This window comes from Canis lupus, chromosome 25 (assembly GCF_048164855.1).
Source record: "Canis lupus baileyi chromosome 25, mCanLup2.hap1, whole genome shotgun sequence".
In the NCBI taxonomy this organism is placed as follows: Eukaryota; Metazoa; Chordata; class Mammalia; order Carnivora; family Canidae; genus Canis; species Canis lupus.
In genome coordinates, this window is record NC_132862.1 from 6,748,707 (window position 1) to 6,774,969 (window position 26,263).

At 35.7% G+C, this 26,263-nt stretch overlaps 1 protein-coding gene across 8 annotated transcripts in view; it reads left to right on the forward strand.

Moving 5' to 3' along the window:
* Positions 1-26,263, forward strand: part of SENP1 (SUMO specific peptidase 1) — a 56,030-nt gene that overhangs the window by 5,755 nt on the left and 24,012 nt on the right. For 4 of the 8 annotated variants that reach the window (XM_072798163.1, XM_072798159.1, XM_072798164.1 and 1 more), the window contains 9 exons: positions 529-659; positions 2,386-2,470; positions 3,351-3,392; positions 8,071-8,230; positions 12,337-12,508; positions 19,595-19,698; positions 19,782-20,065; positions 21,902-21,956; positions 25,821-25,859. In XM_072798163.1, the coding sequence (XP_072654264.1) occupies positions 529-659; positions 2,386-2,470; positions 3,351-3,392; positions 8,071-8,230; positions 12,337-12,508; positions 19,595-19,698; positions 19,782-20,065; positions 21,902-21,956; positions 25,821-25,859 (1,072 nt within the window). The remainder of the gene's footprint in view (positions 1-528; positions 660-2,385; positions 2,471-3,350; positions 3,393-8,070; positions 8,231-12,336; positions 12,509-19,594; positions 19,699-19,781; positions 20,066-21,901; positions 21,957-25,820; positions 25,860-26,263) is intronic. The other 4 variants (XM_072798165.1, XM_072798160.1, XM_072798162.1 and 1 more) reach the window with 1 other exon arrangement.

The window sequence follows — 26,263 nt, forward strand, 5'->3', positions numbered from 1 at the left end:
TGTTTCTAAATGGTGAGATTTCTTTCTCTCTTTTTATAATAATTAATTTTTTTTCTACAGTTGAAACATTCAGAGTTTCTTTAGGGAAAATTTTTAAAACTTTGAGTTCGGATTTTTTTTTTTTTAAGATTTTATTTATTCATGAGAGAGAGTGAGAAGCAGGCTCCCCCCAGGGAGCTGATGCGAGACTCGATCCCAGGACCCCGGGATCATGACCTGAGTCAAAGGTAGACGCTCAACCACTGAACCACCCAGGCATCCTGAGTTCATCTTTTTCTATACTTGCACAAGTTTTCAACTTTTTGGTAGGTGATCTTGGTAAATTCCAGAGGAGCCAATTTCTGCACATGGGCCTCTTTTTTGACCATGACATTTTGAGATTTCTGGCCAATGGTTATAAAAGAAGGGTTGTATTTGAATATAGAGATGTTCTTTGGGAGTCATTTTTATTAGGTGAAATGATTTGTTCATAGGAAAGTAGTTATTGAGGAATTATATGACTTGAATTAATTTGGATTCTTTCCCCAGATGATATTGCTGATAGGATGAGGATGGATGCTGGAGAAGTAACTTTAGTGAACCACAACTCCATATTCAAAACCCATCTCCTGGCACAGACAAGTTTTCCAGAGGACCACCTTTCATTTTCTGACCATCAGGTTAGGAATAATTTTCTTCCCTTAGTTAATGAATTACTTTGGCTTAAATTTTCATCTGATATAATTTAAATGCCATACTCAAAAGGATAAACATATATAAACTCTTTAGGATCAATATTTCTAGTGTTTTCAATTTTGTATGATATATTAAAGACAAGAACTAGGCTGTGTATGAGTCTTTTGAGAACAGTATCTTTTAGAAAACTTTTTATTATTCCTGTGCATATTACAATTACTGAAACACAGGTTAGTGTTCTTTTAAACTAGTGTCTTAAAGTTGCTGAGCATTAAGTGGGAGGAAATATGTAAGTATACAGAGGTGCTAGATTTCCCTGTGCTGTAAAGGACCACCAGCAACAGCATCCCCTGGGAGCTTGTTAGAAATGCAGAATCTCAGGTTTCACCCCAGACCTACTGAATCAGAATCTACAGTTTTAAAATTTTCCAGCTGGCAAATAGATATATCACATATTCCAATAATTCTCCTACTGGGTATTTACCCAAGAAAAATGAAAACACTAAATAAAAAAAAATGTATGCACCCCTATGTTTATTGCAGCATTATTTGCAATAGCCAAAACACGGAAGCTGCCTAAACGTCCATTGATAGGTGAATGAATAAGAAAGATGTAATATACATATAAGCAGTATAATATTATGCAGCCATAAAGAAGGATGAGATCTTGCCATTTATGACAGTATGGCGTAGACTCAGAGAGTATTATGCTGAGTGAATTAAGACTGCGAAAGACAAATATCTCATGATTTCACTAATATATGGAATCTAAAAAACAAATAAATAGCATGATTAGATCTGTAAATACAGAGAACAAACTGATGGTTGTGGGGAAGGAGGTAGAACAAAATAGATGAAGGACAGTGGGAGATAACAGGCTTCCAGTTATGGAGTAAGTCACAGAAGTAAAAGGCACACAGCACGGGGGGTATAGTATGTCAGACAATAGCTACATTTATGGTGAGCATAGCATAACCTACAGAAAAGTTGGATCGCTATGTTGTGCACCTGAAACCAATGTAACATTATATATTAGCTATGCGGAAATTAAAACATTAAAAAAAAAAAAAAGGCTCCAGCTGGTTTATTTACACATTAAGGTCTGAGGAGCATTGTTAATAGAACAATCTTTCTCAGTAGGAAAACTGTTACTAATATGGAAAAGACAGTTCTTTACTGTGTGAATCTCTCTCAAGCAAAGCAGAATGCTAAGCATTCTTGGCTCTTGGGCACTAAATACCTGTAGCATCTGCCCCTAATAATGATTTTTGGTAACTGAATGTATAGCCACACATTTCCAGATTGTTACTGGAGTATAGCCCCACCCAGATAAAGAACTTCTGTATGAAGTTATCCAAAGATTCAAAATCAGATGCATTTTGTCATCCTCTTTCATAAATGATACAACTGGCTTTTAGAACAGAGTATACTACGTGCATATTTACCTTTTAATGAGCGTCCTTTGAATTAAGTTGTGTAACAGATACTTTGCCTGTTTTTCCCCTTGAAGCCTCACTCATTTCATCAGATTGTCTATGCATTTTCCTTTCTCATGAGTATGTAGTTTCTTTATGATATGTAAAAATATAGTTATATTGAATTCTGAAATATCTCACAATCTTGTTTAATGATACATTTTTTCCTAGTATAAATTTTATTCCATTTTATTGTCAAAAATATGACTTAAGAAAAATCTTTTGCTTTGTTTAGATTTTACCTTCCAGGGAAGGAAATTTGGACCGATCTTATACATGTTCAACAAGAAGTGCAGCTTGTAACCCAAATTATTATTCAGGTATGACACTTTACTTGGAGTCACAACATTTGTTGTACCATTCAGATTTCTTTCTAGCAAATTGTGTTTGTTTACCATCTCTAAAGTGAAAACACTGTCAAAAGCAAAATGGTATTTTCTCCACTAAAACATCACTGTGTGTGTGTGTGTGTGTGTTGGGGGGGTGGGAGTTGCTATAATACTTTACTGACCTAGTCTCAACCACTTATTTTTAATGAAAAAGTTTTTTTTGAGATCCATTTTCTTACTTGTTTATTATGTCATTGTGGAAAGCAGTACAACTTTGGTTTGGGCTTTTTTTTTTTTTTTTTTTTGAGGTATGTGTATATGATGTAAAGGATATTTGTTTTGGATTGATATAAAGCACAGAGTTAGCTTATTTCTATTCTGCTTGAAACCATGAATCCTGAAAAATTATTTCTACCCAAGCTTGTCCCTCCATCAGGGCAGGAAATGTTAACATGTTTTTGTCTAGCACCTGCCACAGCCATGCTTGCATATTGAAGGGCTTGCCTGTTCAGCTTGTGATCCATGACAGAAGTCAGCATTCTCTAGGCTATTCCTAGTCCATGGCCTGCCTGACTTTCCATCTGCCCCCTTCCTAAGGTTAGGACTTCCAGTGATCTTCTGGCTCTGTCTTGGGGAAACTAAGAGGTTTTTGTTGGTTAGCTTCCTGGCAGGAGAACCCAGGAAGATTATATTGCCATAATGCCTTCCCGTGTCTTATCACTCTTAATGCTTCAGTCTCCTCACATTCCCACTAATATGGGAATATTAATAGAACTGCTGAACCTGCCCTAATGGGATTTTTATAAGGATAAATTGAGATAATAAATATGAAATGCAAATAATAATTGTTGTTGTTATTTGGCTTCCTCAGGATTCTTTGTCAGCAAGATGAGATCTCCTCCCCTAAAAAGACGTTAGTATGATGATCTTTTAGATTTATATTATATTTAAATGTCATTTAGGTGGGTGGTACCCTGGGCTCTGGATTTTGTTTGTTGCTATGGGAAATGGTCTCTGCAAAGTATGTGCATAGTTTGTATAGGAAAATCAGTTAACTGGCTCAGAAAGTAACTCTGCCATCATTATTATTGGAAAGGCCTTTCTGATGAGCAGAAAGCCTGAAATCTGGTTGAATAGTTCATTATTAATCCTAGGGGAAGGACAGTTGAGTGGATAATGAAATGAGATCATTAATATATACCTTTGAACTCAGGCTGTGTTTGCTTATAATTTCATATGTTGATTTACCATTGGATATAATATTTACTTACAGTTTAAAGTAATTGCTTAATAAGAAACAATTATTTATAAAAATTATACTCAAAATCTGCTGACCATAACAACTCAACTCTGTGGCCTTGTCTGTGTAACTTATCTGTGGCCTTATCTGTGTAACTTATCTGTGTGTACTTGCATGATACACATTGTATGATTCAATACATATCATCTTTTTTAGCCTAACATTTTAGCCTAATTTTTACTTTTTCATCTGTTTACATGTTATTCTTCGTGTCTACCTTTTTCTGTTGATTTCTAGTAATCCATAGAACTGATATGCACATTCACAATGCTCTATGTGCAATTCCAAAATATAAAAGGTTCTGAAAACCAGAAATTCTTTTTATAATTCACTTGGCATCCAAACTGACCTGACCTGAAATCATTCCTTGGCAAAACCCACATGAATTGACACGAAACTATTTATATTTTGTCTTCTATTTATCTCTGTAAATATGAGTATTTATATATTTCTTATATATTTCACTGCAGATACATCAATATGTTTGATTACAGGATGTACCTTCAAATTATATCTTGAAGTGTTACATAGTGTGTATGTACGTTTATGTGTGTGTGTGTATTTATATAGTTATCTTTCTAAAATCCCCAAAATTTTAAATTTAGAAGTGCAGTGGGACCTAGGGGACTATGATTTAGGATAATGGGCCTATGCCTTCATTTACTTCATTATTTTCTCTATGGTTTAGGTCCCCTTCACTCTCACTGTTTATAGCTATTATAAATAATATGACTTAAAAACATTTGTATGTATAGCCCTTTTTCCTTCAAATTTCATTAGACCCTTAATATTCATAAAGGATATATCCAAGATCATCTCAAAATCTCATGTTCTTGACTATGATAGTATTTAACCAGATTCTTGGCTTTCTACTCAATTACATGATTCTTGAGAGGTACATTTTTCCTTTGTTTCTCCTAATACCTAAGTTGATCCCCATAGCAAATCTTACACTGAAGTTTTGTCTCTCACTTGAAGGCCATTTTTTAGGAAAAGAAAAAAAAAATCATAACAGTTACTGTATACATGATGAATAGCAAATAGTAACTGTGACTAACAGAGCCATATTGAAATGGGGTTGCTGAGCTATTAGATTTATTCCCTAATTTACAGCCTGAGGCAGAGTATTCGGCTGTGTGCCTCTACCAAGTTTCATCTTATCCCTGACCAAACAAATGTATGGCATGTCATAGACCTCCAGGGTTGCTCTGACAATCAGAATTTTAAATCTGTGAAGGCCAAGGGTTTAAATACTTTTCTCTTAAAATCTTCAGTTTAAATCTACTTTTACTGTGCACTTTAAACTTCGTTTCTTTGTCACACCCATTCCAACTGATTGTTAAGAATTTTGTCTCTGCTGTCTCCTTCGTATGTATTCTTTTCTGATAATCCCCACATTGATTTCTGTGGTCAGTCACCTTGAGCTTCATTGCTTGATGGGGGTCTCCAGTTTACTTTCTTTAGTCTTCTCATTCTGTCTTGATGTTTGTCTCCTCTCTTGCTGTTCTCTTTTCTATCAAGATGAAAACAAACATGGGAAAGCCCCAAACTTTAGAATCCAGGGTCTGGAGCTTACCATTTCCTGCTTTACTGAATTTTCTTCTCCATATCAAGTTTTTAAAAAATCTGCTTCTTAATCCATTAAGATTAGACTATTAAAAAAAATTTTTTTTTTAGAAAGAGAAAATGCAGCTCTTTTATTTTAATAATTTACTACTGGTCAGACTTCAGGACCTTGCTTCTATTAAGAACACAATTGAAAAGTAAAACATTTTAAGCACTAAACAAAGAAAAGTAGATTAAGATGAAAAGAAGTGATTTTGCTCATGCTTAGAATCATTATCAACATCTTATCTTTGGAAAATATGTTAAATGAGATTGCCAAACGGTCATTTAGTAGATGACTTAAAGCATCCTGCTACTTTTAATAACTAAACCTGAAAGTTAACAGGAGCAACTGATGATGGTTACTTTTATTGTGATTGCCTGACATTCTTCTCTTAAAATATAAAGTTTATTTCATTATGTCCATAAAAGTATTTCCTGTCCTTATAGAAAATTTGTAGAGAAAGGTAGAAAAATACCCATCATTCTATCACTGGAACACAACCAAAATTAAATTATTGGTGTAGATCCTTATGGTTTTTTTTTTTTTAATTTTTATTTATTTATGATAGTCACACAGAGAGAGAGAGAGAGAGAGGCAGAGACACAGGCAGAGGGAGAAGCAGGCTCCATGCACCGGGAGCCCGACGTGGGATTCGATCCAGGGTTTTCCAGATCGTGCCCTGGGCCAAAGGCAGGCGCCAAACCGCTGCGCCACCCAGGGATCCCAGATCCTTATAGTTTTGTGTTGCATATGTGCACATAATAAGGAGTCTTATTTGTGCATTTGCAATCTGATTTCTTAACGATGACGGAATCAGCTTAAATATCACTAAAAAAAAGAGTGTCTGCAGCCCCATCGATGTTGGTTCCTCTTGAGCCCTTTTGATTGCATCAACACTAGAAGACTATTCATTGCTTTCATTGAGTGGAGATGGAACCACCTTGTTCTAGTTAAACAGACTGCCTGATGCTGTGCTTTTTCCCTTGTGTTTAAAAGCTGAAACCTTTGTGAAATGCCGTTAAGAAGGCAACTCTGGCTTATCCTTGGTCTCACTCAAATTTCACACTTGTCAGGGTAATTTTGCATTTTTTAATAGAGTTATTCCTCAAGTAGACATCTCTAGTTAGATCATTTCCCCATCATATTTTAGCAAAAAAAAAGTATAGAAGACAGATTTCTGATGTTACTGCTTTGCATTTAAAGATTAAAATGTTCTGGTCCTTTAATGATAACTCATTTTTATCAGCTTGGTTTCTCTCCTTAAAATAATAGTAATAGATGCTAAGTATAGGTACTGATTACAAAGCTAAAAGGTTATAATTCATTTTGAAAGTAAATTTATTAAATTAAGTTCATCTACTGGTGAATCAGCTAGTAGTAATACCACCCCTGAATGCTGCTTTTATTTTTTTGCTGTTTTATTTATCCCAAATCCTGATAATCCTGATTCTAAAAAATAACAACAAATATAACCAAACAATCACAACAGCACAAAACTTATTTTTGTCACCTACCCTATCTTTTGGATACAATATCAAAAGCTACATTAAATATTTTAAATAACTTTGTACAAAGTTCTATAGTTATATCCTTTGAGAGAAGATCTTCAAAATGATGTTAGCATTAGGCAGAAATTCAGGAAGTAGAGAATTATCATTCTCATTTTTCCACTGGTGTTCCTCAGAGTTTCATAACTTAACATCTGAAATTATTTTGAAGGTACTGTTTTAAATTGTCTGATCCTGCAGATAGGGAGAGGTGAATTTAGAAATTATTCTATTCCTGCGGCGCTTTGGTGGCTCAGTTGGTTGAGCATCTGACTCTTGATCTCGGCTCAGGTCTTGGTCTTAGGCTCGTGAGTTTGGCCCTGCACTGGATGTGGAGCCTACTTAAAAAAAAAAAAAAAAAAAAAAAAGAAAGAAAAGAAAAGAAAAAAAAGAAAGAAAAGAAATTATTCTATTTCTACCTGAAATTTCAAGAGACTTTTCTTATCCTACCTTGTAAGCCACAAGTCAGAAGATCAAATAATAAATAATCCTCACTTAGGATGATTGCAGTAACAAGCATCATAGGTAGTATTGATATATCTGATGGTTATGATATTAAGTGACCGAATGTTATCATACCAGAATCAGATGCGTATGATGGGTCATTCCTGCCATAAGCCAGCCAGAATAAGCAGCAACAAGGTTATCTTTGCTCTTAGAGCCCCCGAGTCGTGAACATGGTAATTAAAAACAAGAAAGTGACACCAGCTGCTTATTAAGCAATAACTGTTGTTCATTTGAATTACAATTCTCCTTGGCCCTCCACCTGCTTTCTTACTGGTCTGGCCTACCTTCTTTCAGGCCCAGGCCTGGGAGTGCTTGCAAGATATAGTTGGGGTAAAATGTTGACTTTTGGTGGACACCACGGAGTCACATTGATGCAGATAAGGCACATGGCTGTGGCAGGATTCAGCTCCTTCATCAATTTTCAGGTTAGTATGGCTGAATCAATTATAGTTTGTAGACGTTCCCTTACTGCAGACTTTACTGGCAGTTGAGACTGGGATCTTTCTTCCATGAGAGACATGGTGCTTGCCACATTACTTTGGAATACAATGTTGGACATGGTTGCAGTCATATGGAAAATTACTGTTGTAAGATATTTGTCTAATTATTCAAACTTTTATTCTTTTAGACAACCCTTCCTCAGACAGTTTTCTTGGCTCAGGAGATTTAAGAACCTTTGGCCAGAGTGCAAATGGCCAGTGGAGAAATTCCACTCCAGCATCAGGTTCAGCTTTACAAAAATCAAGGAACAGCCGAAGTCTTTACCTCGAAACCCGAAAGACCTCAAGGTAGGTATTCTGGCCACTTAGTTCACAAGCCTTTCCTCTGATATAAGAGAAAATGGCCATAAGATAGTTGCTGACTTTGGCATTTTATTTTATTTATATATATATATATATATATATATATATATATATATATATATAAGCACACTGTTTCTGAACCTTAAACCATGAAAATATGGACAAATCCATTTTAAACCTTCAGCTTTTAATTTACTCAGTGCTGAATTTTGAGGACAGCCAAAATTTCTCCTTAGAGGAGAGCTTTAAGGGAAATCTTGGTGCATTTGATTATTTTGGGATTAATATGGCTATTATGAATCTTAAAGTGGAAATCGTTCAATTTCTACAGCTTCAGTAGCAAAGTAATCAGTATGTTTTATAGGGTCTCACATGACCAGAGAGACCTGGCTTAAACCAAAGAAACTGTACTTCTTGGCCTTGGTCAACTAGACCTACACTACTCTTAGAAAATAGAGTTACAAAGAAATTTATCCTTTTTAGCCCAATTTCATAAGTGCTACCTATTCCCTCACCATCAAAGACAGATAAAGTTTGGCTGAGAGACTTTTCCCTTAGGAACTTTATTGGTAAAATATTTCCTTTTTAAAATACTATTTATGACTTCTTAAATTTTACTCTGGTGATAGATTTTAGGAATGTGGGATCATATAATTTCCTGCTTAGTCAATGCTAAACTTTCTGGTGTTGATAGAAACCAATGAGATGGCATTTATTTTATGATTATTAGCACATGGACTCTGGAAAAATGTGTCAGTACTCCCAGGGCTGATCTTCCCCACTTTTTAATATATTTTTAAATTACATAAGAATTCAAAAAAAAAAAAAAAAAAAGAATTCGTTAATGCATTTACATTGTAAAAATTAAAACATTGCCAGTAAAGCTAAAGATCCTTGAGCATGCCTCATAATCTTATTCCTCTTCCCTTGGTATGTTTCCTTCCAAACTTATCCCTATGCTTGTTTTCCTTTTCCTTATATATAGCATAATATATATGCTATGTATACTATGAAATGTATAATGCTATTTTGTTTTCATTAAAGATTTTTTGTATGTATCATTAAAGATTTTTTTTTTTACTAGTAAGGCCATACTGTTGTTTTTTTATTTTTAAATAACATTATTTAACAAGTACATATGGTTTGTAAAAAAAAAAAAAAAAAAAAAAAAAATCAGAAAATAACAGTTAGGTAAAAATAAAAAGTAAAACATCATGTTTCCACCAGTGAGAGATCACCTCCGTAATATCTTAGTACATATCTTTTCAGATATTTTTCTCTGCATTACCTACATTTTTTCAATGTGGTGGTTATTGCCCTTAAGCCTTTTACAATCTAGAACATCCCCTTTTTCTTATGACATGACTTTTTTCACATAATATTCCACCTTTTGAATTTGACAGGTTTCTTCCTCATAGTATTATTTTGTAATATATCCTCTGTATTTTTTTTTTTTTTTTTGTAAACTAGATTTTTTGTCTTGAATAAAAGCTGGTGCTGTGTTATATCACATTAAAACCTACAAATCTGGGTTCTCTTCATTAGTGATCTGGATTAACCTCTGGATTAGGGAGGTAACAATCTGGTCCTTTTGTACAGTTAGGTTTTATCCCCCTTGTGACGACTAGAATGTAATCTAAGTGATGTTACTTTAGCATTATATCAGTGACCAGTTCCACTTTAGCCTAATAGCTATTCATATCATTTGATAATCCTTATTGGATAATTCTTTTTAATTGAGGTGAAATTAACATACAACATTATACTAGTTTCAGGTATATAACATAATGATTCAATATTTATATATATTGCAAAATGATCACAGTAGGTCTAGTTAACATCTGTCACCATACATAGTTACAAAATAGTTTTTTCTTGTGATGAAGACTTTTAAGACCTACTTCCTTAGCAACATTTATTTATTTATTTATTTATTTATTTATTTATTATAATAAATTTATTTTTTATTGGTGTTCAATTTGCCAACATACAGAATAACACCCAGTGCTCATCCCGTCAAGTGCCCCCCTCAGTGCCCGTCACCCATTCACCCCCACCCCCCGCCCTCCTCCCCTTCCACCACCCCTAGTTCGTTTCCCAGAGTTAGGAGTCTTTATGTTCTGTCTCCCTTTCTGATATTTCCTACCCATTTCTTCTCCCTTCCCTTTTAAATATGCAGTAACAGTATTATCAATTATAGTCACATTGTATGTTATATCCCCAGAACTTATGAAGTTTGTGCATTTTGACCTTTGACTTGATAATAGTTTTTATTAGAGTTAATGAAATAGTACTTTTCCAATGTTACCATTTCTTCTATACTGATTAGTCATTCTGTGAAGGGGAGCTTTTTTCTCCTTATTAGTTTATTAGGTGGGGTTGTTTGGTTATCCTGAAATACATCTACTGGAAAGGCAGGAGATAGGATTAGATCTTTCTTTTTCATTAGCAATTTTCAAAGTAAATTTGTTTTTTTTAATAGCCACTTCATGTGGTTCAGCTGAATTTTTCTGTTCTTTTTTAGTGTCATTCCAGATTCAGTGTGTTTCGATCCACTACAATCATTATTCTTTTAATGTTTACATTTTCACAGCTTTTGCCACAGGGAGCTCCTTTAAGCTTACTGCTGTATTTGGCCCAACCTCTTTCGTTGTTGCTTTCTGGCATCGTAATATGCCCTCCCACTGTTTTTTATTTAGAAAAAAGTCTTTTGCATTAAACACACACATTCTAGGAAGCATCAATACAAAAGGCAATGTAGGGGAATTCATTATATCTTCACCAGACAAATTGTACTGCCTTTGCCTTGTTTTTGTAGTGGCATCCACCCATCCTAAGGAAGTAATTCTGTTCCTGAAATTCTGACTCCTTGTTCCTTTCCCCACTCTAACACACATAAAAACCATTGTAATTTGAAGAGTTAGCATGTAAGTGAGTTTTTTAAGCTTTTATTTTAATTCCAGTTAACATACGGTGTTATGTTAGTTTCAGGCATACAATATAGTGATTCAGCACTTCAGTATATCACCCAGTGCTTATCACAAGTGCACTCCTTAATCCTCATCACCTGTTTCAATTTTCTCTCCCACCCTCACCTCCTCTCTTAATTTGTCTTTCTCTTTTTTTCCCTTTGAGAGAGTATATACGTGCTTTTTTATTTCTTTACACCTAGTCTGATTGCATTTGGATCCAGACTGAATGTACTTATTTAAAGAGTTGATTTCATTGAATTCAGTTTAATCAGCTATGTATCTCTATTCTGCATCCTCAGCAAAAAGAAAGGCGGGGGAGATTTAGTATTCTGAGAGCAAGTAGCTCATACTTGCTGGGCAATAACAAATGAAAAAGACCACATAGAAAAAACTTTAAATTATTAATCTAGTCTTAGAGATAAGACTGGGTTTTAAGTTCACAGAAGTATTTTTCCTGCCAGTTTTTTCCATTATTTGGGGAACACAAACAGTTTAAAGAAACACAAAGAAAATTCTCCTTCAGAGGAGGTAAATAGGCCAGGAGGAGAACTGACATAGTGATGTAGCTTAGGAGAAAGCCTTCTGGTTACTTTTAATGAAGGAAGGGAGCCATCTGTTGGTTTTTTAGGAAATTTTAAAATTCAGCTTAAAAACTTCATTGAAGGGCTTCAGCTTATACATCTTTGCATATTTAATCTTAAAATAATTCTTTTCAAAGGGAATTGGGGGAGGAGGCTGTAGTGAGTAAATAGAAAGTGTATGTTAGGTACCTCAGACCCAGGTTTTCAGAAGTCTCACCTGATCAACTTTTTGGTTATACTGCCCAGGTCTTTGGTTCCTGACCAAAGGAACTATAAAGCTAAAAGATACAATTTTAAATGTTTGATAATTATATAGTATAGCAATCTAGGACATCTTAAGTCCTGATAGAGCAGAACCTGATAGAGCAACCCATGTATCATTTCTTGTACATTTCTCTCAAATGGTACATCCACCGTTCTCCCTGTTGGTGTTGGTTTTGTTGACACTTTGGTTGTTTTTGTTATTTGTTGAAAGTAAAAATCACTAGGTTCAATTTTCTTGCTGTTCTTTACTTACAAACTCTTTTTTTTTTTTTAGTGGATTATCAAACACTTTTACGGGAAAGTCAAACCATCACTGCCATGTGTCTGCATATGAAAAATCGTTTCCTATTAAGCCTGTTCCAAGTCCGTCTTGGAGTGGTTCATGTCGTCGAAACCTTTTGAGCCCCAAGAAAACTCAGAGACGACATGTTAGTACAGCAGAAGAGGTAAGGAAAACCTGCAACAAAGCCTACTAAAGGTTAGAATCTTTTCCTGTACTCAGCCATTTGTTCCCTCTGATTTAGATGTTTATTAACCATTCCGTTAATCCTTTCTGTGCTTTTTCTTAAGTTTTTGAGTGCTGTCATCTGTGCTAAAGAAGTTGAAGAGAGATTTTATCAGGACTTTATTACTTCTCTTACTGCTTTCTAGTTGAGCAGCAGACTTAATTTTCAGTATTTTCTAAATGACTTCTCATACATCAAACTACCTCTGTTCTCTCTTTTTTGGGCCCTTCCTCAACTCTTGTTTCATATGGCAAAACTGATAACCTTGCTGGATTTGATAAAATACCTGCCCTTTTTCTTTCTTTCTTTTTAAGATTTTATTTATTTATTCATGAGCAATACAGAGGGAAAGAGAGAGGCAGAGACACAGGCAGAGGGAGAAGCAGGCTCCATGCAGGGAGCCTGACGTGGGACTTGATCCCGGGTCTCCAGGATCAGGTCCTGGGCTGAAGGCGGCGCTAAACCGCTGCGCCACCCGGGCTGCCCCCTTATTTCTTATTAGGACAATTTTCCCTCAGTATAAAAGGAAAGTCAAGAAGCCAGCTAAATAATTTACATCCCTTCATTATGAGTAAGAAGAGCTTTGAGATCATAGATATTCCCCCAAAGAAAGATGTTGTATTGAAACTTTGATTGTTATATGCATTCAGTGAACCTAAAGGAAAAAAATTCTGTTAATATAATATGGCATTTAATTTATGTGGTAAGGAGTGTGCTTATGGTAAATATTTATAATGCATCTAGTCAGCTTTGGACTGCTTGCTATGAGGATACAAATGAATAACAATACCTTACATTTATGTAGCATATAGAGTTTCCAGTATGCTTCCACATGTATTACTATGTTGGGTCATTTTTATCCGGTGAAGTAGGTAGAGATGAGGTAATATCCACATTTTACACATTAGGAGAGTAAAAGTTAAAGGTCACGCAACTGGTAAATGGCCAGCCTACACCCCAGGTCTTCTGGAGTCTAGTCTGGTATACTTTCTGTTATATTAACACAGTGGTGTAGTTCCAGCCCACTGGAGCTTACAGATTAAGGAGTCAAGAATACAGCATTTTGTCTAAATAATTAGATAGTTTGATAATGAAGATCTTTTGAGTGGCAAGATGTGATTATTTATGACATGGTTAGTAAAAATGCTGTATATCCTTTTGGTTTTAATTTTGTATTGAATCTGAAATATTCAAGCAGAGCGTGGCTGAACTAGTAAGTTATATTTAGTAGGGAAAGGGTGGATAAGAAACTGGCAGCAGTCGCCTTTGCTGATGAGAGCTGAGCAACAGTTACAAAAGTGAGATTTATTTTTCACTTTTGTATTACTGAATTCAGTATCATGTATGTATTATTACAAAAATAGTATTTTTAAGTTACTGGGGTTGTGCTTTCTCCTGGAGCCTAGGCAGCCTGCAGGGTACAGAGAGACTTGTGAGGAAGCAGACAACAGCAGCATGGTAGGTGGATATTGACTTCCCAACCCTCTTCTACCTCATGTGGCTGCCACTGAGATCACTGAGATTCTTAAGATTATCTGTGTTCGTTGTAAGCCCACCATTCACCCACTAGTCAAATAGTCCTTTGGGCCACTCGGCCCCTCCTCTTTCACTTCGACCTCCAGCATGAGAACTTGGGCCAGCTGGATAATTTTCAACCCTCCAGGTCACAGGCTGGCTTAATATAGAACATGAAGTCAGAGTTCCCTTTCCTTCTATAGATGCCAAGGATAGAACCTATTCCATCAAACAGATGCAGAAAATTTTGCTTCAGTTTGTTGTTTGCTTCAGTTGGTCTATATTCTGCTATGAAAAGTGAGTCACTTGTATTACAGAAATATAGAATCACCCGTATAAAACAAATTATTAGACCAAACTTCATTAGATTATCAATAGATCATTTAGATATTTAGTCTTGGATAGTACAGATAATCTAGATTAAAATACAATACTTCCCCCCCCCCCCCCGGGAATAAAGAATTTATTGGCAGGAGCTTACAAAGTGGAGGAAAAGTTATTTTCCATGCAAATACTGTGCTCTCCAAGGGAGATGCAATTGCTTATGTTAAGGAAGGAAAATTGTGTATCAATCTTACTGCTGGATTTATTAACCACCTTCAGGAATATAAAGCCATCTATAAAATTAACGTGATGTTGTTCCCACTGCACTCTTCAGTCTTACAACAGGAGTTTAAAGAGAATACGTAAAGAAGAATTTGGAAACATGTAAGTGGTGACGAGACAGACCACCACTTGGGTGATGACTGATGCAAGGACATCATTAAACAACTGTAGTGTCCAGTAGGGTAACCACTGATCACATGTGTCACTTAAATTAATTCAGGTCAAATAAAATAAAAATTTAGTTTCTCAGTCGCATAAGCCACAATTCAAGTACTCATTAGCCACATATTGCTAGTGGCTACCCCGGTGGACAGTACAGATAGAGAATATCTCTAATATAACTAACACTGTTTACAGGATATGGATTTGTTTGGGAAAGAGAAAATACTAGGGATTTCAAAAATGTAAAATGGCAAAAACAATTTTTTTTTAAAAAGAAACAGGGACGCCTGGGTGGCTTAGTGGTTGAGTGTCTGTCTTTGGCTCAGGGCATGATCTCAGGATCCTGGATCGAGTTCCATATTGGGCTCCCTACATGGAGCCTCCTTCTCCCTCTGCCTGTGTCTCTGCCTCTCTCTCTGTGTCTCTCATGAATAAATAAATAAAATCTTTAAAAAAAAAAAAAGAAAAAGAAAAACAGATCGTTTCCTTTCACTTATATGTTGCTTCCAGACATGCTTCTTTGCAACATACTGAGCAACATTTTAAGATGTTGGACTTCCTGACTTGTCCTGATGACACCGATGGTTTTATTCTTGAAAAACAAAACAAAACGGGGATCCTCTCTCTGTGTCTCTCATGAATAAGTAAAATCTTAAAAAAACGAAAAAGCCAAACTTTATAATTTTGTTATAACCTAGAATTTTGGACTTAAAACCAGAAAGTTGTTGAATTATGCCCTTTTGATAGTTGAAATTTATACAGTACAAAACTATTTCTTTAAACAGAATTAAAGTTGGGAGATTTATAAGGTTATTTGAGTAATTTATAACAAAGGTTTTTACTAGTTTCGTAAGATTCACTTTGTGTTCTCTGTTGAATTTTTATAATTTTCAGACAGTTTAGTTTTATGGTGGAAGCTTTAAAAAAAAAAAAAGATTTTATTTATTCATTCATGAGAGACACAGAGAGAGGCAGAGACATAGGCAGAGAGAAAAGCAGGCTCCGTGCAGGGAGCCAGATGTGGGACTCAATCCCAGGACTCCAGTCCAGGATCACACCCTGAGCCGAAGACAGATGCTCAACCGCTGAGCCACCCAGGCGTCCCAATGATGGAGTTATTTATTTATTTATTTATTTATTTATTTATTTATTTATTTATTTATTTATTTTTTGATGGAGCCTTTTAAGAGAAACAACTAAATGCAAGAATCTGCCACATTATTTATTTATTTATTTATAATATATTTTCCACATTAAAAAAAAATAGAATTCAACACCTTAATTACCTTTATACCATTTTGAACTTTCCTTGGTCTTTTATTAGGTTTAAAACCTAACAGGAGGGCAGCCTGGGTGGCTCAGCGGTTTAGCGCCGCCTTCAGTCCAGGGTGTGATCCTGGAGACCCAGGATCGAGTCCCACGTCGGGCTCCCTGCATGGAGCCTGTTTCTCCCTCTGCCTGTGTCTCTGCCTCTCTCTCTCTCTCTCTCTCATGAATAAATAAATAAAATCTTTTAAAAAAATAAAAAAATAACATGAGCCAATTTTTTTTTACTTTAACATATTATCCAATTATTATTTCCTTTCCTCTTAGTTTCCTAATTTGCTTACTCAGTAGAAATAGTTTAATAAGTAATGTGCAGAGAAAGATGTTTCCTTTTACTTTATAGTACCAGATGCTCCAAAAAAGAATTGTGTTTATAAAATGACTTACCTTTTTGCATTTTCTTTTGGTAAAGCCAAGTGTTATATGTTCTTTTCAGAGTTGCCAGGACTATCTTTTCTTTTCTTTAGGACCTGAATGGTCCTAAATAGAAGATAAATTCTTGTGGCCTCTAAATTAACATGTAGAACAGTGAAAAGTTCTTAACCTTTTTCCTAGAATTTCTTTTTTAGACTATAAGTTAGTTGAAACTGAAAGTATGAGGCTTCAAGAAACCTCAGATAATTATTTGGAATACAGAACTTCTATTCCTGTTCATTTTATGGTGTCTAATGACTGTGAGGTTGTTCAGCCTTAGACAGAAGGTTTTCTTTGAAAAGCTGGGAAAAATCATTTGTGGATGACCTATGTGTGTTGGATTTTTAAAAATCAGTTCTTTACATTGAATTAATATAGGTTTGTCATAATTAGCTGAATGACTTAATGGCACCTTGGTTCTTCATGTTTTATTTAGAAGTATAAAGATTTATTCTAAGAAACCATTTTGCTATGTGATGTGAAGGAGGAGAGAAGTGTTTTTATACAGTTGAAGTCTGTAGGGTACCACAAGCAAAGATCTTTCTATCTCACTGTTCTCCGTGTGATCTTGAAGTCTTCATGTGATGGGGATATTTGTTTACATTTCCTTGGTATGCAAAGTAATCTCTTAATGGCGGTTTCTCTGCTTTATTTTCCTCCCTATGATGTGATAATGCAGTCAAAGCTTTTTAAAAATCTAGTTTGGTAGGACAATAGAAATGAGCTAAAATGATTGGTTAATTAAGAATTAATGGGGTGCCTTGGTGGCTCAGTTGGTTAAACCCCTCCCTTTGACTTGGGTCATGATCCCAGGGTTCTGGGATTGAACTGCGAATCAGGCTCCCTGCTTGGTGGGGAGTCTGCTTCTCTCTCTACTCCTTCCCCTGTTCTCTCTCTGTCTCTCTCTGTCTCTGTCTCTGTCTCTCTCTCTCGCACACGTGTGCTCAGTCTCTCTCTCTCAAATAGATAAAATCTTAAAAAAAAAAAAAAAAGAATTAATTTCCATGATCCAAGTGGTATTACTCCTTTGGTTTGCCTTTACTCCCTTTATTTTACCACTCCTGTTAATCCTATTGTATGTTGGTTATGAATTAGGTTATTTGGTGTAGTGGGAAAGTGGGGCCAAAATTTACATTGAGGGGTATTCAAAAATGTCAGTCATTAAAGTACTAGATAACACAGCTTTCCTGTATATAGATCACTATGGAGTTGCCTGGCAATCTCTTAAAATCTAATAATCTGTAATGATGCTTCATTCTTCACACTGTCTACTTAAAGAACCTTTGTAATAGCAAATTTAGGTTTTAATAAAAGGCATTTATTTTAATTATCGTTTTTAAATTTATCCCTCAGATGCTTATGGCTTCCTCAGTACAATAGCCAAAAACTACAGATTTGGTAATTGATATCAGTGTTTACCTGCTCACCGTTATCACTTTTGTGCTATCATTGAAGTGCCTGCCCAATACTGTACACCGTCTCTTCACAAACACTAGAAAAAAGAGCTGCTGTTATCTTAAATATATTATTAATGTATAAGGGGTAAAATAATGGAATTTATTTTATTCGTATAGAAAATTGCAACTTGTTTTTTCTCTTGGGTCTATTTTTCCACCAAAAGTTTAATTAATTCTACTTTATTACTCATCTATTCAAATTAAGTTTAGCTCTTTTTCATAAGGAGTTGTCATGCTTCTTTGTTCAAGGTGAATCTTGTTAGATCAGTAACATTATAGTGACAATGTGAAGTTTAGTATGTAGCAATTTAATATGTGATCAAGAAGAAAAAATAGAGTCTGTTTGCATTTGCATAAATATTGCTTAATTCATACTGCTTTTAACATTTATAACTGAATAAAATGTTATGCACATATTGAAATGTCATAGTGCAGGATGCTGCTAGCCCCAGCACAAAGTATTAAAATTATTTCGTGAAGACTGGTGGTTGTATTAAACTTATATAAGATTTCGTTGTTTTTTTTTTTAAGGACCAGGGCATATTATTTAGTGAATGCAGCCCATTGCTTCAGGGGATCAGTATAGAACAGATGCTTTCCTGTGATTACAAGTCCTTATGTAATCCAGTTCTCTGCTAAGTGACCTCATTTCTTAACTGCTCTTCTAATTCACACTGACCTTACTCTTCTTTGCACACATCAAGGACATACCTGTCTGAGGGCGTGTCCATTTGCTATTCCTCTACCTGGAATACGCTTTTATAAATTTCTGTGATTTACCTCTTTCTTGATACAGGTTTCTTTTGAATCATCACCTTTTTAGAGTGCTTTTACTTGTTATTTCCCCTCCATCACTTTCTATTCCCTCATCTTTAATTTTTTCATACTAGCTGACTAGTCAGTCTTGTTTGCCATTCCCTTTAACTGTAATGTAAGCTCCATAAGGACAGGAATTTTATTTTAGTCAGCGCAGTATCTCTAGTGAGTATTCAAGTTAGCAAATGAATGAATGTTAGGAAGTACGTGCTTTTCCCTGAATTCAGTAGTGGGGCTTAGGAAAAAGAGTAAATACTAGAGGTGGAAATCCATCTCTGGAAAATACTGATACTTTGAAAAATTGGGTAGGCTGGAAAACTGCAAGGTGTCCCACTCTGATTCTGACTATTCTGGTTACTTCCTTGTGGTTTTTTCTAGTAGATGCCAAGAATCATAGGGGTTGTTGGAATCCTAATTGAAAGATCTTCAAATGTTTTGTTTCTGGGATGCTATCAGTTGACTCAAAAGTGATTGCCTACTGGCCTTCTGGTTTCATGTCCTATAGTTTCTCTGCACTGTTATTTACTTACATGTGTCCCATAATTTTCCAAAGTATATGGCATTTCATTTAACTCCTTTTACAACTTTTCTAGAATATCCCTAATGATAATTCTTAATTATCTTGAGGGACTCTACCTAAACTTTAGCAGAACTTCTGGGGGTCTAGATACTGCTTTGAAAAAAACTTGCCTCACTGGATGTGTCTAATATTTTTTTCTTTCTTTTATAGACAGTCCAAGAAGAAGAAAGAGAGATTTACAGACAGCTGCTACAGATGGTCACAGGGAAACAGTTTTCTGTAGCCAAACCTACCACACATTTTCCTTTACATCTGTGAGTCACAGAAACATATTTCAAATGAATTTAATTTTGCATTTTGTTATTTGATACTGAATTTTGTATTTTTCTCTTGCTAGGTCTCGATGTCTTAGTTCCAGTAAGAATACTTTGAAAGACCCACTGTTTAAAAATGGAAACTCCTGTGCAGCTCAGATCATTGGCTCTGATACTTCATCATCTGGATCTGCCAGCATTTTAACTACCCAGGAGCAACTGTCCCACAATGTATATTCCTTATCATCTTATGCCCCAGATATTGCATTTGGATCCAAAGATTCTGAGCCTCTCCATCAACCCCAACATCATCACTCTCTTCTATATCAGCCAGATAACTTACCAGCTTCAAATACACAATCAGAAGGTAAAATTGGTTTTGTATATTTTCAATCCTAATAGCCAGTTAACGGTTTATGTGAATTATAGGCAAGGTTGTAATATGCATGTAACTTAATTAACATATAAGAAACTTTAAATACGGATAATTCAGTTAGCCATACTACAAATAAACTACACCTTGCAAGTAACTTGCTTTTTTCTTACAGAGATGCAAATGATTTCATATATTTTTATCTAGAAGATTAACTTCCTGAGCAGAGTCTACAGTCAGTAATGTCAGCCCAATTACTTCAGTACTTTCTCTGTTTCTAGTACTTTACAATGGCCATTAAGTACTCTGAAGTTCTCAAAGTTTTGTAACATCAATTAAGTATTGAAGTATAAGTTATTAACCTGGTAATAATTACAAGACCTGTATAGTACGTTGGTGCATTTTAGAATGGTCATCAGCAAATTTTGGAAACAAAAGATTTTCCACCTAATTTTCAGCGAACCAAAATATCTACTCTAGTTAGCACTCTAGCTAATGAAGGGTTTCTATGATAATTTTCTTTGTTTGCTTAGTTTTCCCCTTCTTTGGTTATGTGTTATGTGTATTTATGATAGTATATATTTAGGTATATAGCTTAAAACCAGTTTTAGAGGGGATCCCTGGGTGGCACAGCGGTTTAGCACCTGCCTTTGGCCCAGGGCGCGATCCTGGAGACCCGGGATTGAGTCCCACGTCGGGCTCCTGGCATGGAGCCTGCTTCTCCCTCCTCTTGTGTCTCTGCCCCTCTCTCTCTCTCTCTCTCTCTCTGTGTCTATCATGAATAAAAAAAAATAAAAAAAAAACAGTTTTAGATTAAGTGGTTATACATTAGGGATATTTTGATAGATCAATCTCTAAGTTCTTCCCTCCCTCAGATGGTTTGATTATTCTTTTTTAAGCTATTCCTCACTTACTTAAAATTTTCACTTGAGGATTAAAATCGTTGATGTCCTCATTATATATATAGCTACTTGTATTCATGGAAACCTTTATAAAATTTTGTGAGATAATTTACTGGGAACTACCATTAAAAAAAGCCTTTAGGGCAGCCCCGGTGGCTCAGCGGTTTAGCGCTACCTTCAGCCTAGGGCGTGATCCTGGAGACTAGGGATCGAGTCCCACATCGGGCTCCCTGCATGGAGCCTGCTTCTCCCTCTGCCTATGTCTCTGCCTCTCTCTCTGTGTCTCTCATGAGTAAATAAATACAATCTTAAAAAAAAAAAAAATGAAACTAAACTGAAACAAACATACGATAGTACATTGAAGTGTTTGCCTACTTTTCTCGTACCATTTAATAAATATTTTAAATGAAATTCTAATCATTAGAACTTCATTAGGACACGATCCTTTAGAAGGATTCCTGCCTTTATCAACTCTGAAAATAAATGATGGAATGGTAGAATTTTGTACCTGTTCCTTTCTGTCTTTCTGCCTTCCCTCCCCCACCCCCTCGCCTTCACCTTATTCAGTCTCATGGTAGTTCATGAACAAAGACTTTTGAGAAATCTTGGCTTCTTCTTGTTTCCCAGAAACAGAAAGAAGCAGCACAGGAATCAAGCACAGCCCAAGAGTAAATGATGAAGGGCATATATATTTGTATTTTAGAACAACTGCTTTCTTTGTGAGGCAAGCTCTTCACTGGGCCCTATTTCTGGCTTGGTGAAAATGGACCTGCCTCTCTTTCTCTTCCATCCTGCCTTTGTCCTTATATTGCATTATTTTTATGAAAATAAAATATGACAAAGTATGGGAACTTAGACTACAGACCTCTAGAGTGTTTAACTATGTAGGATTTTATTAATAATGATATGCTCTTTGTTTCTTTTTTAGGATCGGACTCTGTGATTTTACTCAAAGTGAAAGATTCCCAGGCTCCAAATCCCAGGTAAGCTTTAGAAAAAGGACATTCTTGACATGCTGTTTTCTTTTTAGTTGATAACCTGTGTGTGCTAGGTCCTAATACAGACACTGGGGATAATAGCAGTGAATAAAATGAAAGCTTTGCACTCAAGGAGCTTACATTCTGGTTATACGGGGTGTAAGGAAAGAGATGGGGGACAAATAGTGAACAAATAAATATATATGTCCGGTAGTAATAAATGCTGTGGAGGAAAATAAAGCAGAGTAACATAGAGACTGGGGTTTACGTGGATGTTTATGTGGATGGTCATGGAAAGTCTGATAAGTGACTTTTGAGGAGAGTCATGATAGAGGTGAGAGGAAGAGCCATATAGGAAGATGGGGCTCTTTCATGTTTTTATTACATGCTGAACTAGAATGTGATATGTACTTACTTATGTTCATAGTCAGTGTTCCTTTAGCCTGGTATGTACCCCCTACCTCAACTTGTCTATCTAAAGAAGCAGGAGTCTTTTTCTTATCTTTGAAGTCTCAATTCAAGTATGATCTTTTATATAATACTTCTACATGAAACTTTTTTCTCTGTAATTCAGTAGATTTACTTAGATTGCAATTTCTTTGCCATTGCTGTTTCTGTACCTTAGCAATTCAATTGTTGGAATAATAGTATCAGTTTTTCATTGAGGAAGTTAGAAATAATGAAATGTTCTTGTTCATTTCAGCTTGTGTACCTCTTTGCAGCTCTCCTATATGTCCTGAATTTTAGATATTTAAAGAAAAATTCTCTGTTATAGTTTCTTAAGGAGATTTTATAGTATGGAGTTCTTACTCCTTTTTTTTTTTTTTTTAAAGATTTTGTTTATTTATTCATGAGAGACACACAGAGAGAAAGGCAGAGACCTAGGCAGAGGGAGAAGCAGGCTTCATGCAGGGAGCCTGACGTGGGACTCAATCCCAGGTCTCCAGGATCATGCCCTGGGCTAAAGGCAGTGCTAAACCGCTGAGCCACTCAGGCTGCCCTGGAGTTCTTACTCTTTATAAATTTATTTTCTTGAGTCAGACCTAGATTCTGCTCTTGTCCAGGCATCATGTAACTTCAGACAAGTTACTTTTCTAAACCTTAGTTTCCTTATCAATGAAAATGCCAATATTAATACCTTAGTATTTACTGTGGAGGTTAAAATACACGAAAAACACTTATAAAAGTGTTTTCACATGTACTATGCAAAAGTAGGTATTCCCTCTTGGGAAAAAGTCGATTTCATGTAAAGAGTGCTTTTAGTTCTTTATGGTTTTTTACTCAGTGTGCCTTTCCTTTATGGAAGATTTCTCATAGTGATGCCTGAAGAATGAGATGGAGGGAAAAATGGTCTGTTGGGTAAGGCTGATTGAATAATACTGTTTATCGAAGTTGGAGCCCCCCTCTCCCAAGGCTTGGTTTATTGGCTCTTTATTCTTAATCTCCCACCACTGCCTCTTGGTTAAGTTCTAGCAGGGAAGATCTGCCCTTATTATTTCCCAGAATATGCCATGTCGTTTCCTGTGTTTGTACTGTTATACATGCTGATTCTAACTCTTGAAATTTCCTTTCTGTCCTTGTCTACTTCTTAAATTATTGTTTTGCTTTACAGAATCTGACTTGGGTGTTGTTTTTTTTCTCAAGACGTTTCTCTGACTTCTCTAGATACCATTAGCCTTTTCCTCTAGTACTTCTATCCTTATATCTTGTTCATTACTAATACCTTTGCACTGATCACCTAGTGTTGATCATAATGCCTGGCAGATGATGGGTACTTAGTAAATAAAACATGCATTTTCTTGAAATCCTGAAATGCTCTCTTGAGTAGCTCAGGTACTCATCATCTCCCTGTTGGTTTAAGGCTTTGGTTTATTGAAAGGTGCATTGCAAGAGTAGAAAGCACAGTCTTTGGAATTGGATGCATATAGTTTCTAATTCTGACTTCCAAGAAAGATTATCCTCTGAACCTCAATTTCCTTTGCTCTATACTATGAGTAATAATTCCTTATTAAATAGTCTGTTGAGTATAACTAGTATGAGAATTATCATGAGGCTAAACTACTATAAAACCTCTAGAGCATAATTTCACACGGCACTGAGCGGGTGCTCATAAGTTGTTTTAGTTATTACTGTGTGCTTCAATCATATGAAAAATAATGTATGATCTCTTTGAAAAGCCAAAGATTTTGCTTTCTTCCCTTGCATTTTACCTACCTAAGCCAGCAAATACCTTGATCCATTGAAGAGAAGTACTTTTCCCTTAAATTATTCATTTATTCAATGAGGAGTGAGTACCTGCTGTGTACTAGGCACTATTCTTGGTGCAGAGGATACGGTAGTAAATACGAAACACAAAAATTCCTATCCTCATTAAGTTTATGGTCTAATAAAAGAAGCAGATAAATTTCAATAGCATGATCTAATACCATTAAATTCTGGGGAATTCTTGTCACTTCTTTATATTGTGCAATAAATGTGTTTTCATGTTCACTTGTTTTTAGTATCACACACTAAGCCCCTCACAGTGCTACCACTGATCTTTGTGGCTTTTTATCGTTGTTACATCAGTGTTCACTGTGCCAAGGGTGTAGGCTGCTTATCATATGTTTTCCCCTTATTAACCTCAGTGACAGTGTGGAGGCAATAGAATAGCATGTTCATTGTTAAATCCCAGCCTAAGGATGACTGGGAATACTGATTCTCAAAAGATAGGCAAAGGAGAAAGGGATAGTCTGTCTGTCTGTCTCTCTCTCTTTTAAAGATTTTATTTATTTATTCATGAGAGACACAGAGAGAGGCAGAGACACAGGTCGAGGGAGAAGCAGGCTCCCTACCAGGAGCCCGATATGGAACTCAATCCCAGATCCTGGGATCCCACCCTGGGCCAAAGGCAGACACCCAACTGCTGAGCCACCCAGGCGTCCCAGGAATAGTCTCTTGAGTCCTTTCCTTCACTAGGACAGACTGTAGCAATTGAAGAACTGAATGGGACTCTGATTTCCATATTTTACAAATCTGAAACTAAGACCCATGGAAATGAAGTGACTTGTTCAAAGTCACAAAGTGAATCAGGGACCACTCTGGAAAATCCAGGTTTCTTAACTCCCAATTTGATGCTTTGCTCTGTTTACTTGTTCTGTGTATCTAAAAGTTTTCTTTGGAAAAGTGTTCACTCTTCTGTTTGTTTCTGTGGGAGATCCTTCAGTTAGGGATTGGCGAGGAGATGAGGACATTTGAGAAGAGCTAGAGGCTCTACGAGAGAGAACATGCCTGTAACGCTTCTGCTAAGCATTATTCATTTGGATTGTCAGCAAGAGCTGCATTGATTGGATTTGGTCGCTCATCTTTAGAGTGGAGTTGTATTGCTGATTTTCCACTGTGATGCATTGGCTCACTAGCAATTTGATATCGACTCTTGTGTCGGTGGGGATTTTCAGTGTTCAGTATGATTTGGTTAAATATATTTTGATTCAAGTAGACTGACAAGAAGTCGTCCAAGATTTGACTAAATCATTAATAAGTCTGTCAGTCTGAACCATTTGGGAGGAGTAATGTTATAGCTTACCATATTATCTTGACAAGTGGTGTACTCCTCCGCGTCATACTGGTCTCTTCATGCAGGTAAAGAGCTATGCTACAGTTAATTTCTCTGCTGAACTTTGAGTCATCTTTTAAACTAGTATAAACACAAATGACTCATATTCTTTTAGTTCCCAGTTGCCATTGTTTTATGTAATTTAGGACCTTTTATTTACTGCATACATAAAAGCATTCTTGTAAATTGTTTAAATGGTAAATTTTCTTGGTGAAAATATTTGAATTTTCTTAGAAGCCTCCTGTTCATTTGTCATTTTCTTCTCCCACCCATAGTCCTACTTTTTTCCAGGCAGAGCTGTGGATCAAAGAATTGTAAGTTGTTATTTTTTGGCATCATTTTTCCTTCTCCATCACTTCCTTTCCAGTTAGAAGTAGTTAGCTGATCATCCTACCTATATTTAATCAGCAAATATTCCCTATTTAATATAAATTTATATAACAACTTTTAAGTTATTGGGTTTTTAGAGTTCTATTGGGGTTAGAACATTTCTATGCTCAGGTTTATTAAATATATAACAGCTGCTGAAACTAAATTGAGTTGGAAAACTTTCAAAGTTAGGTTACATAGAAGGGAAAATAAATGCCACAATTTTCACAATGATCAAACTAATTTATTGAATAATTCACATTTCTGGAATTTGCAAAATTACTGAAAGTTTTTAGTCTCCAGTTTCAGTAACTCACTTTGAGTTATCCAAATCCCTGGTCTTGTTCAT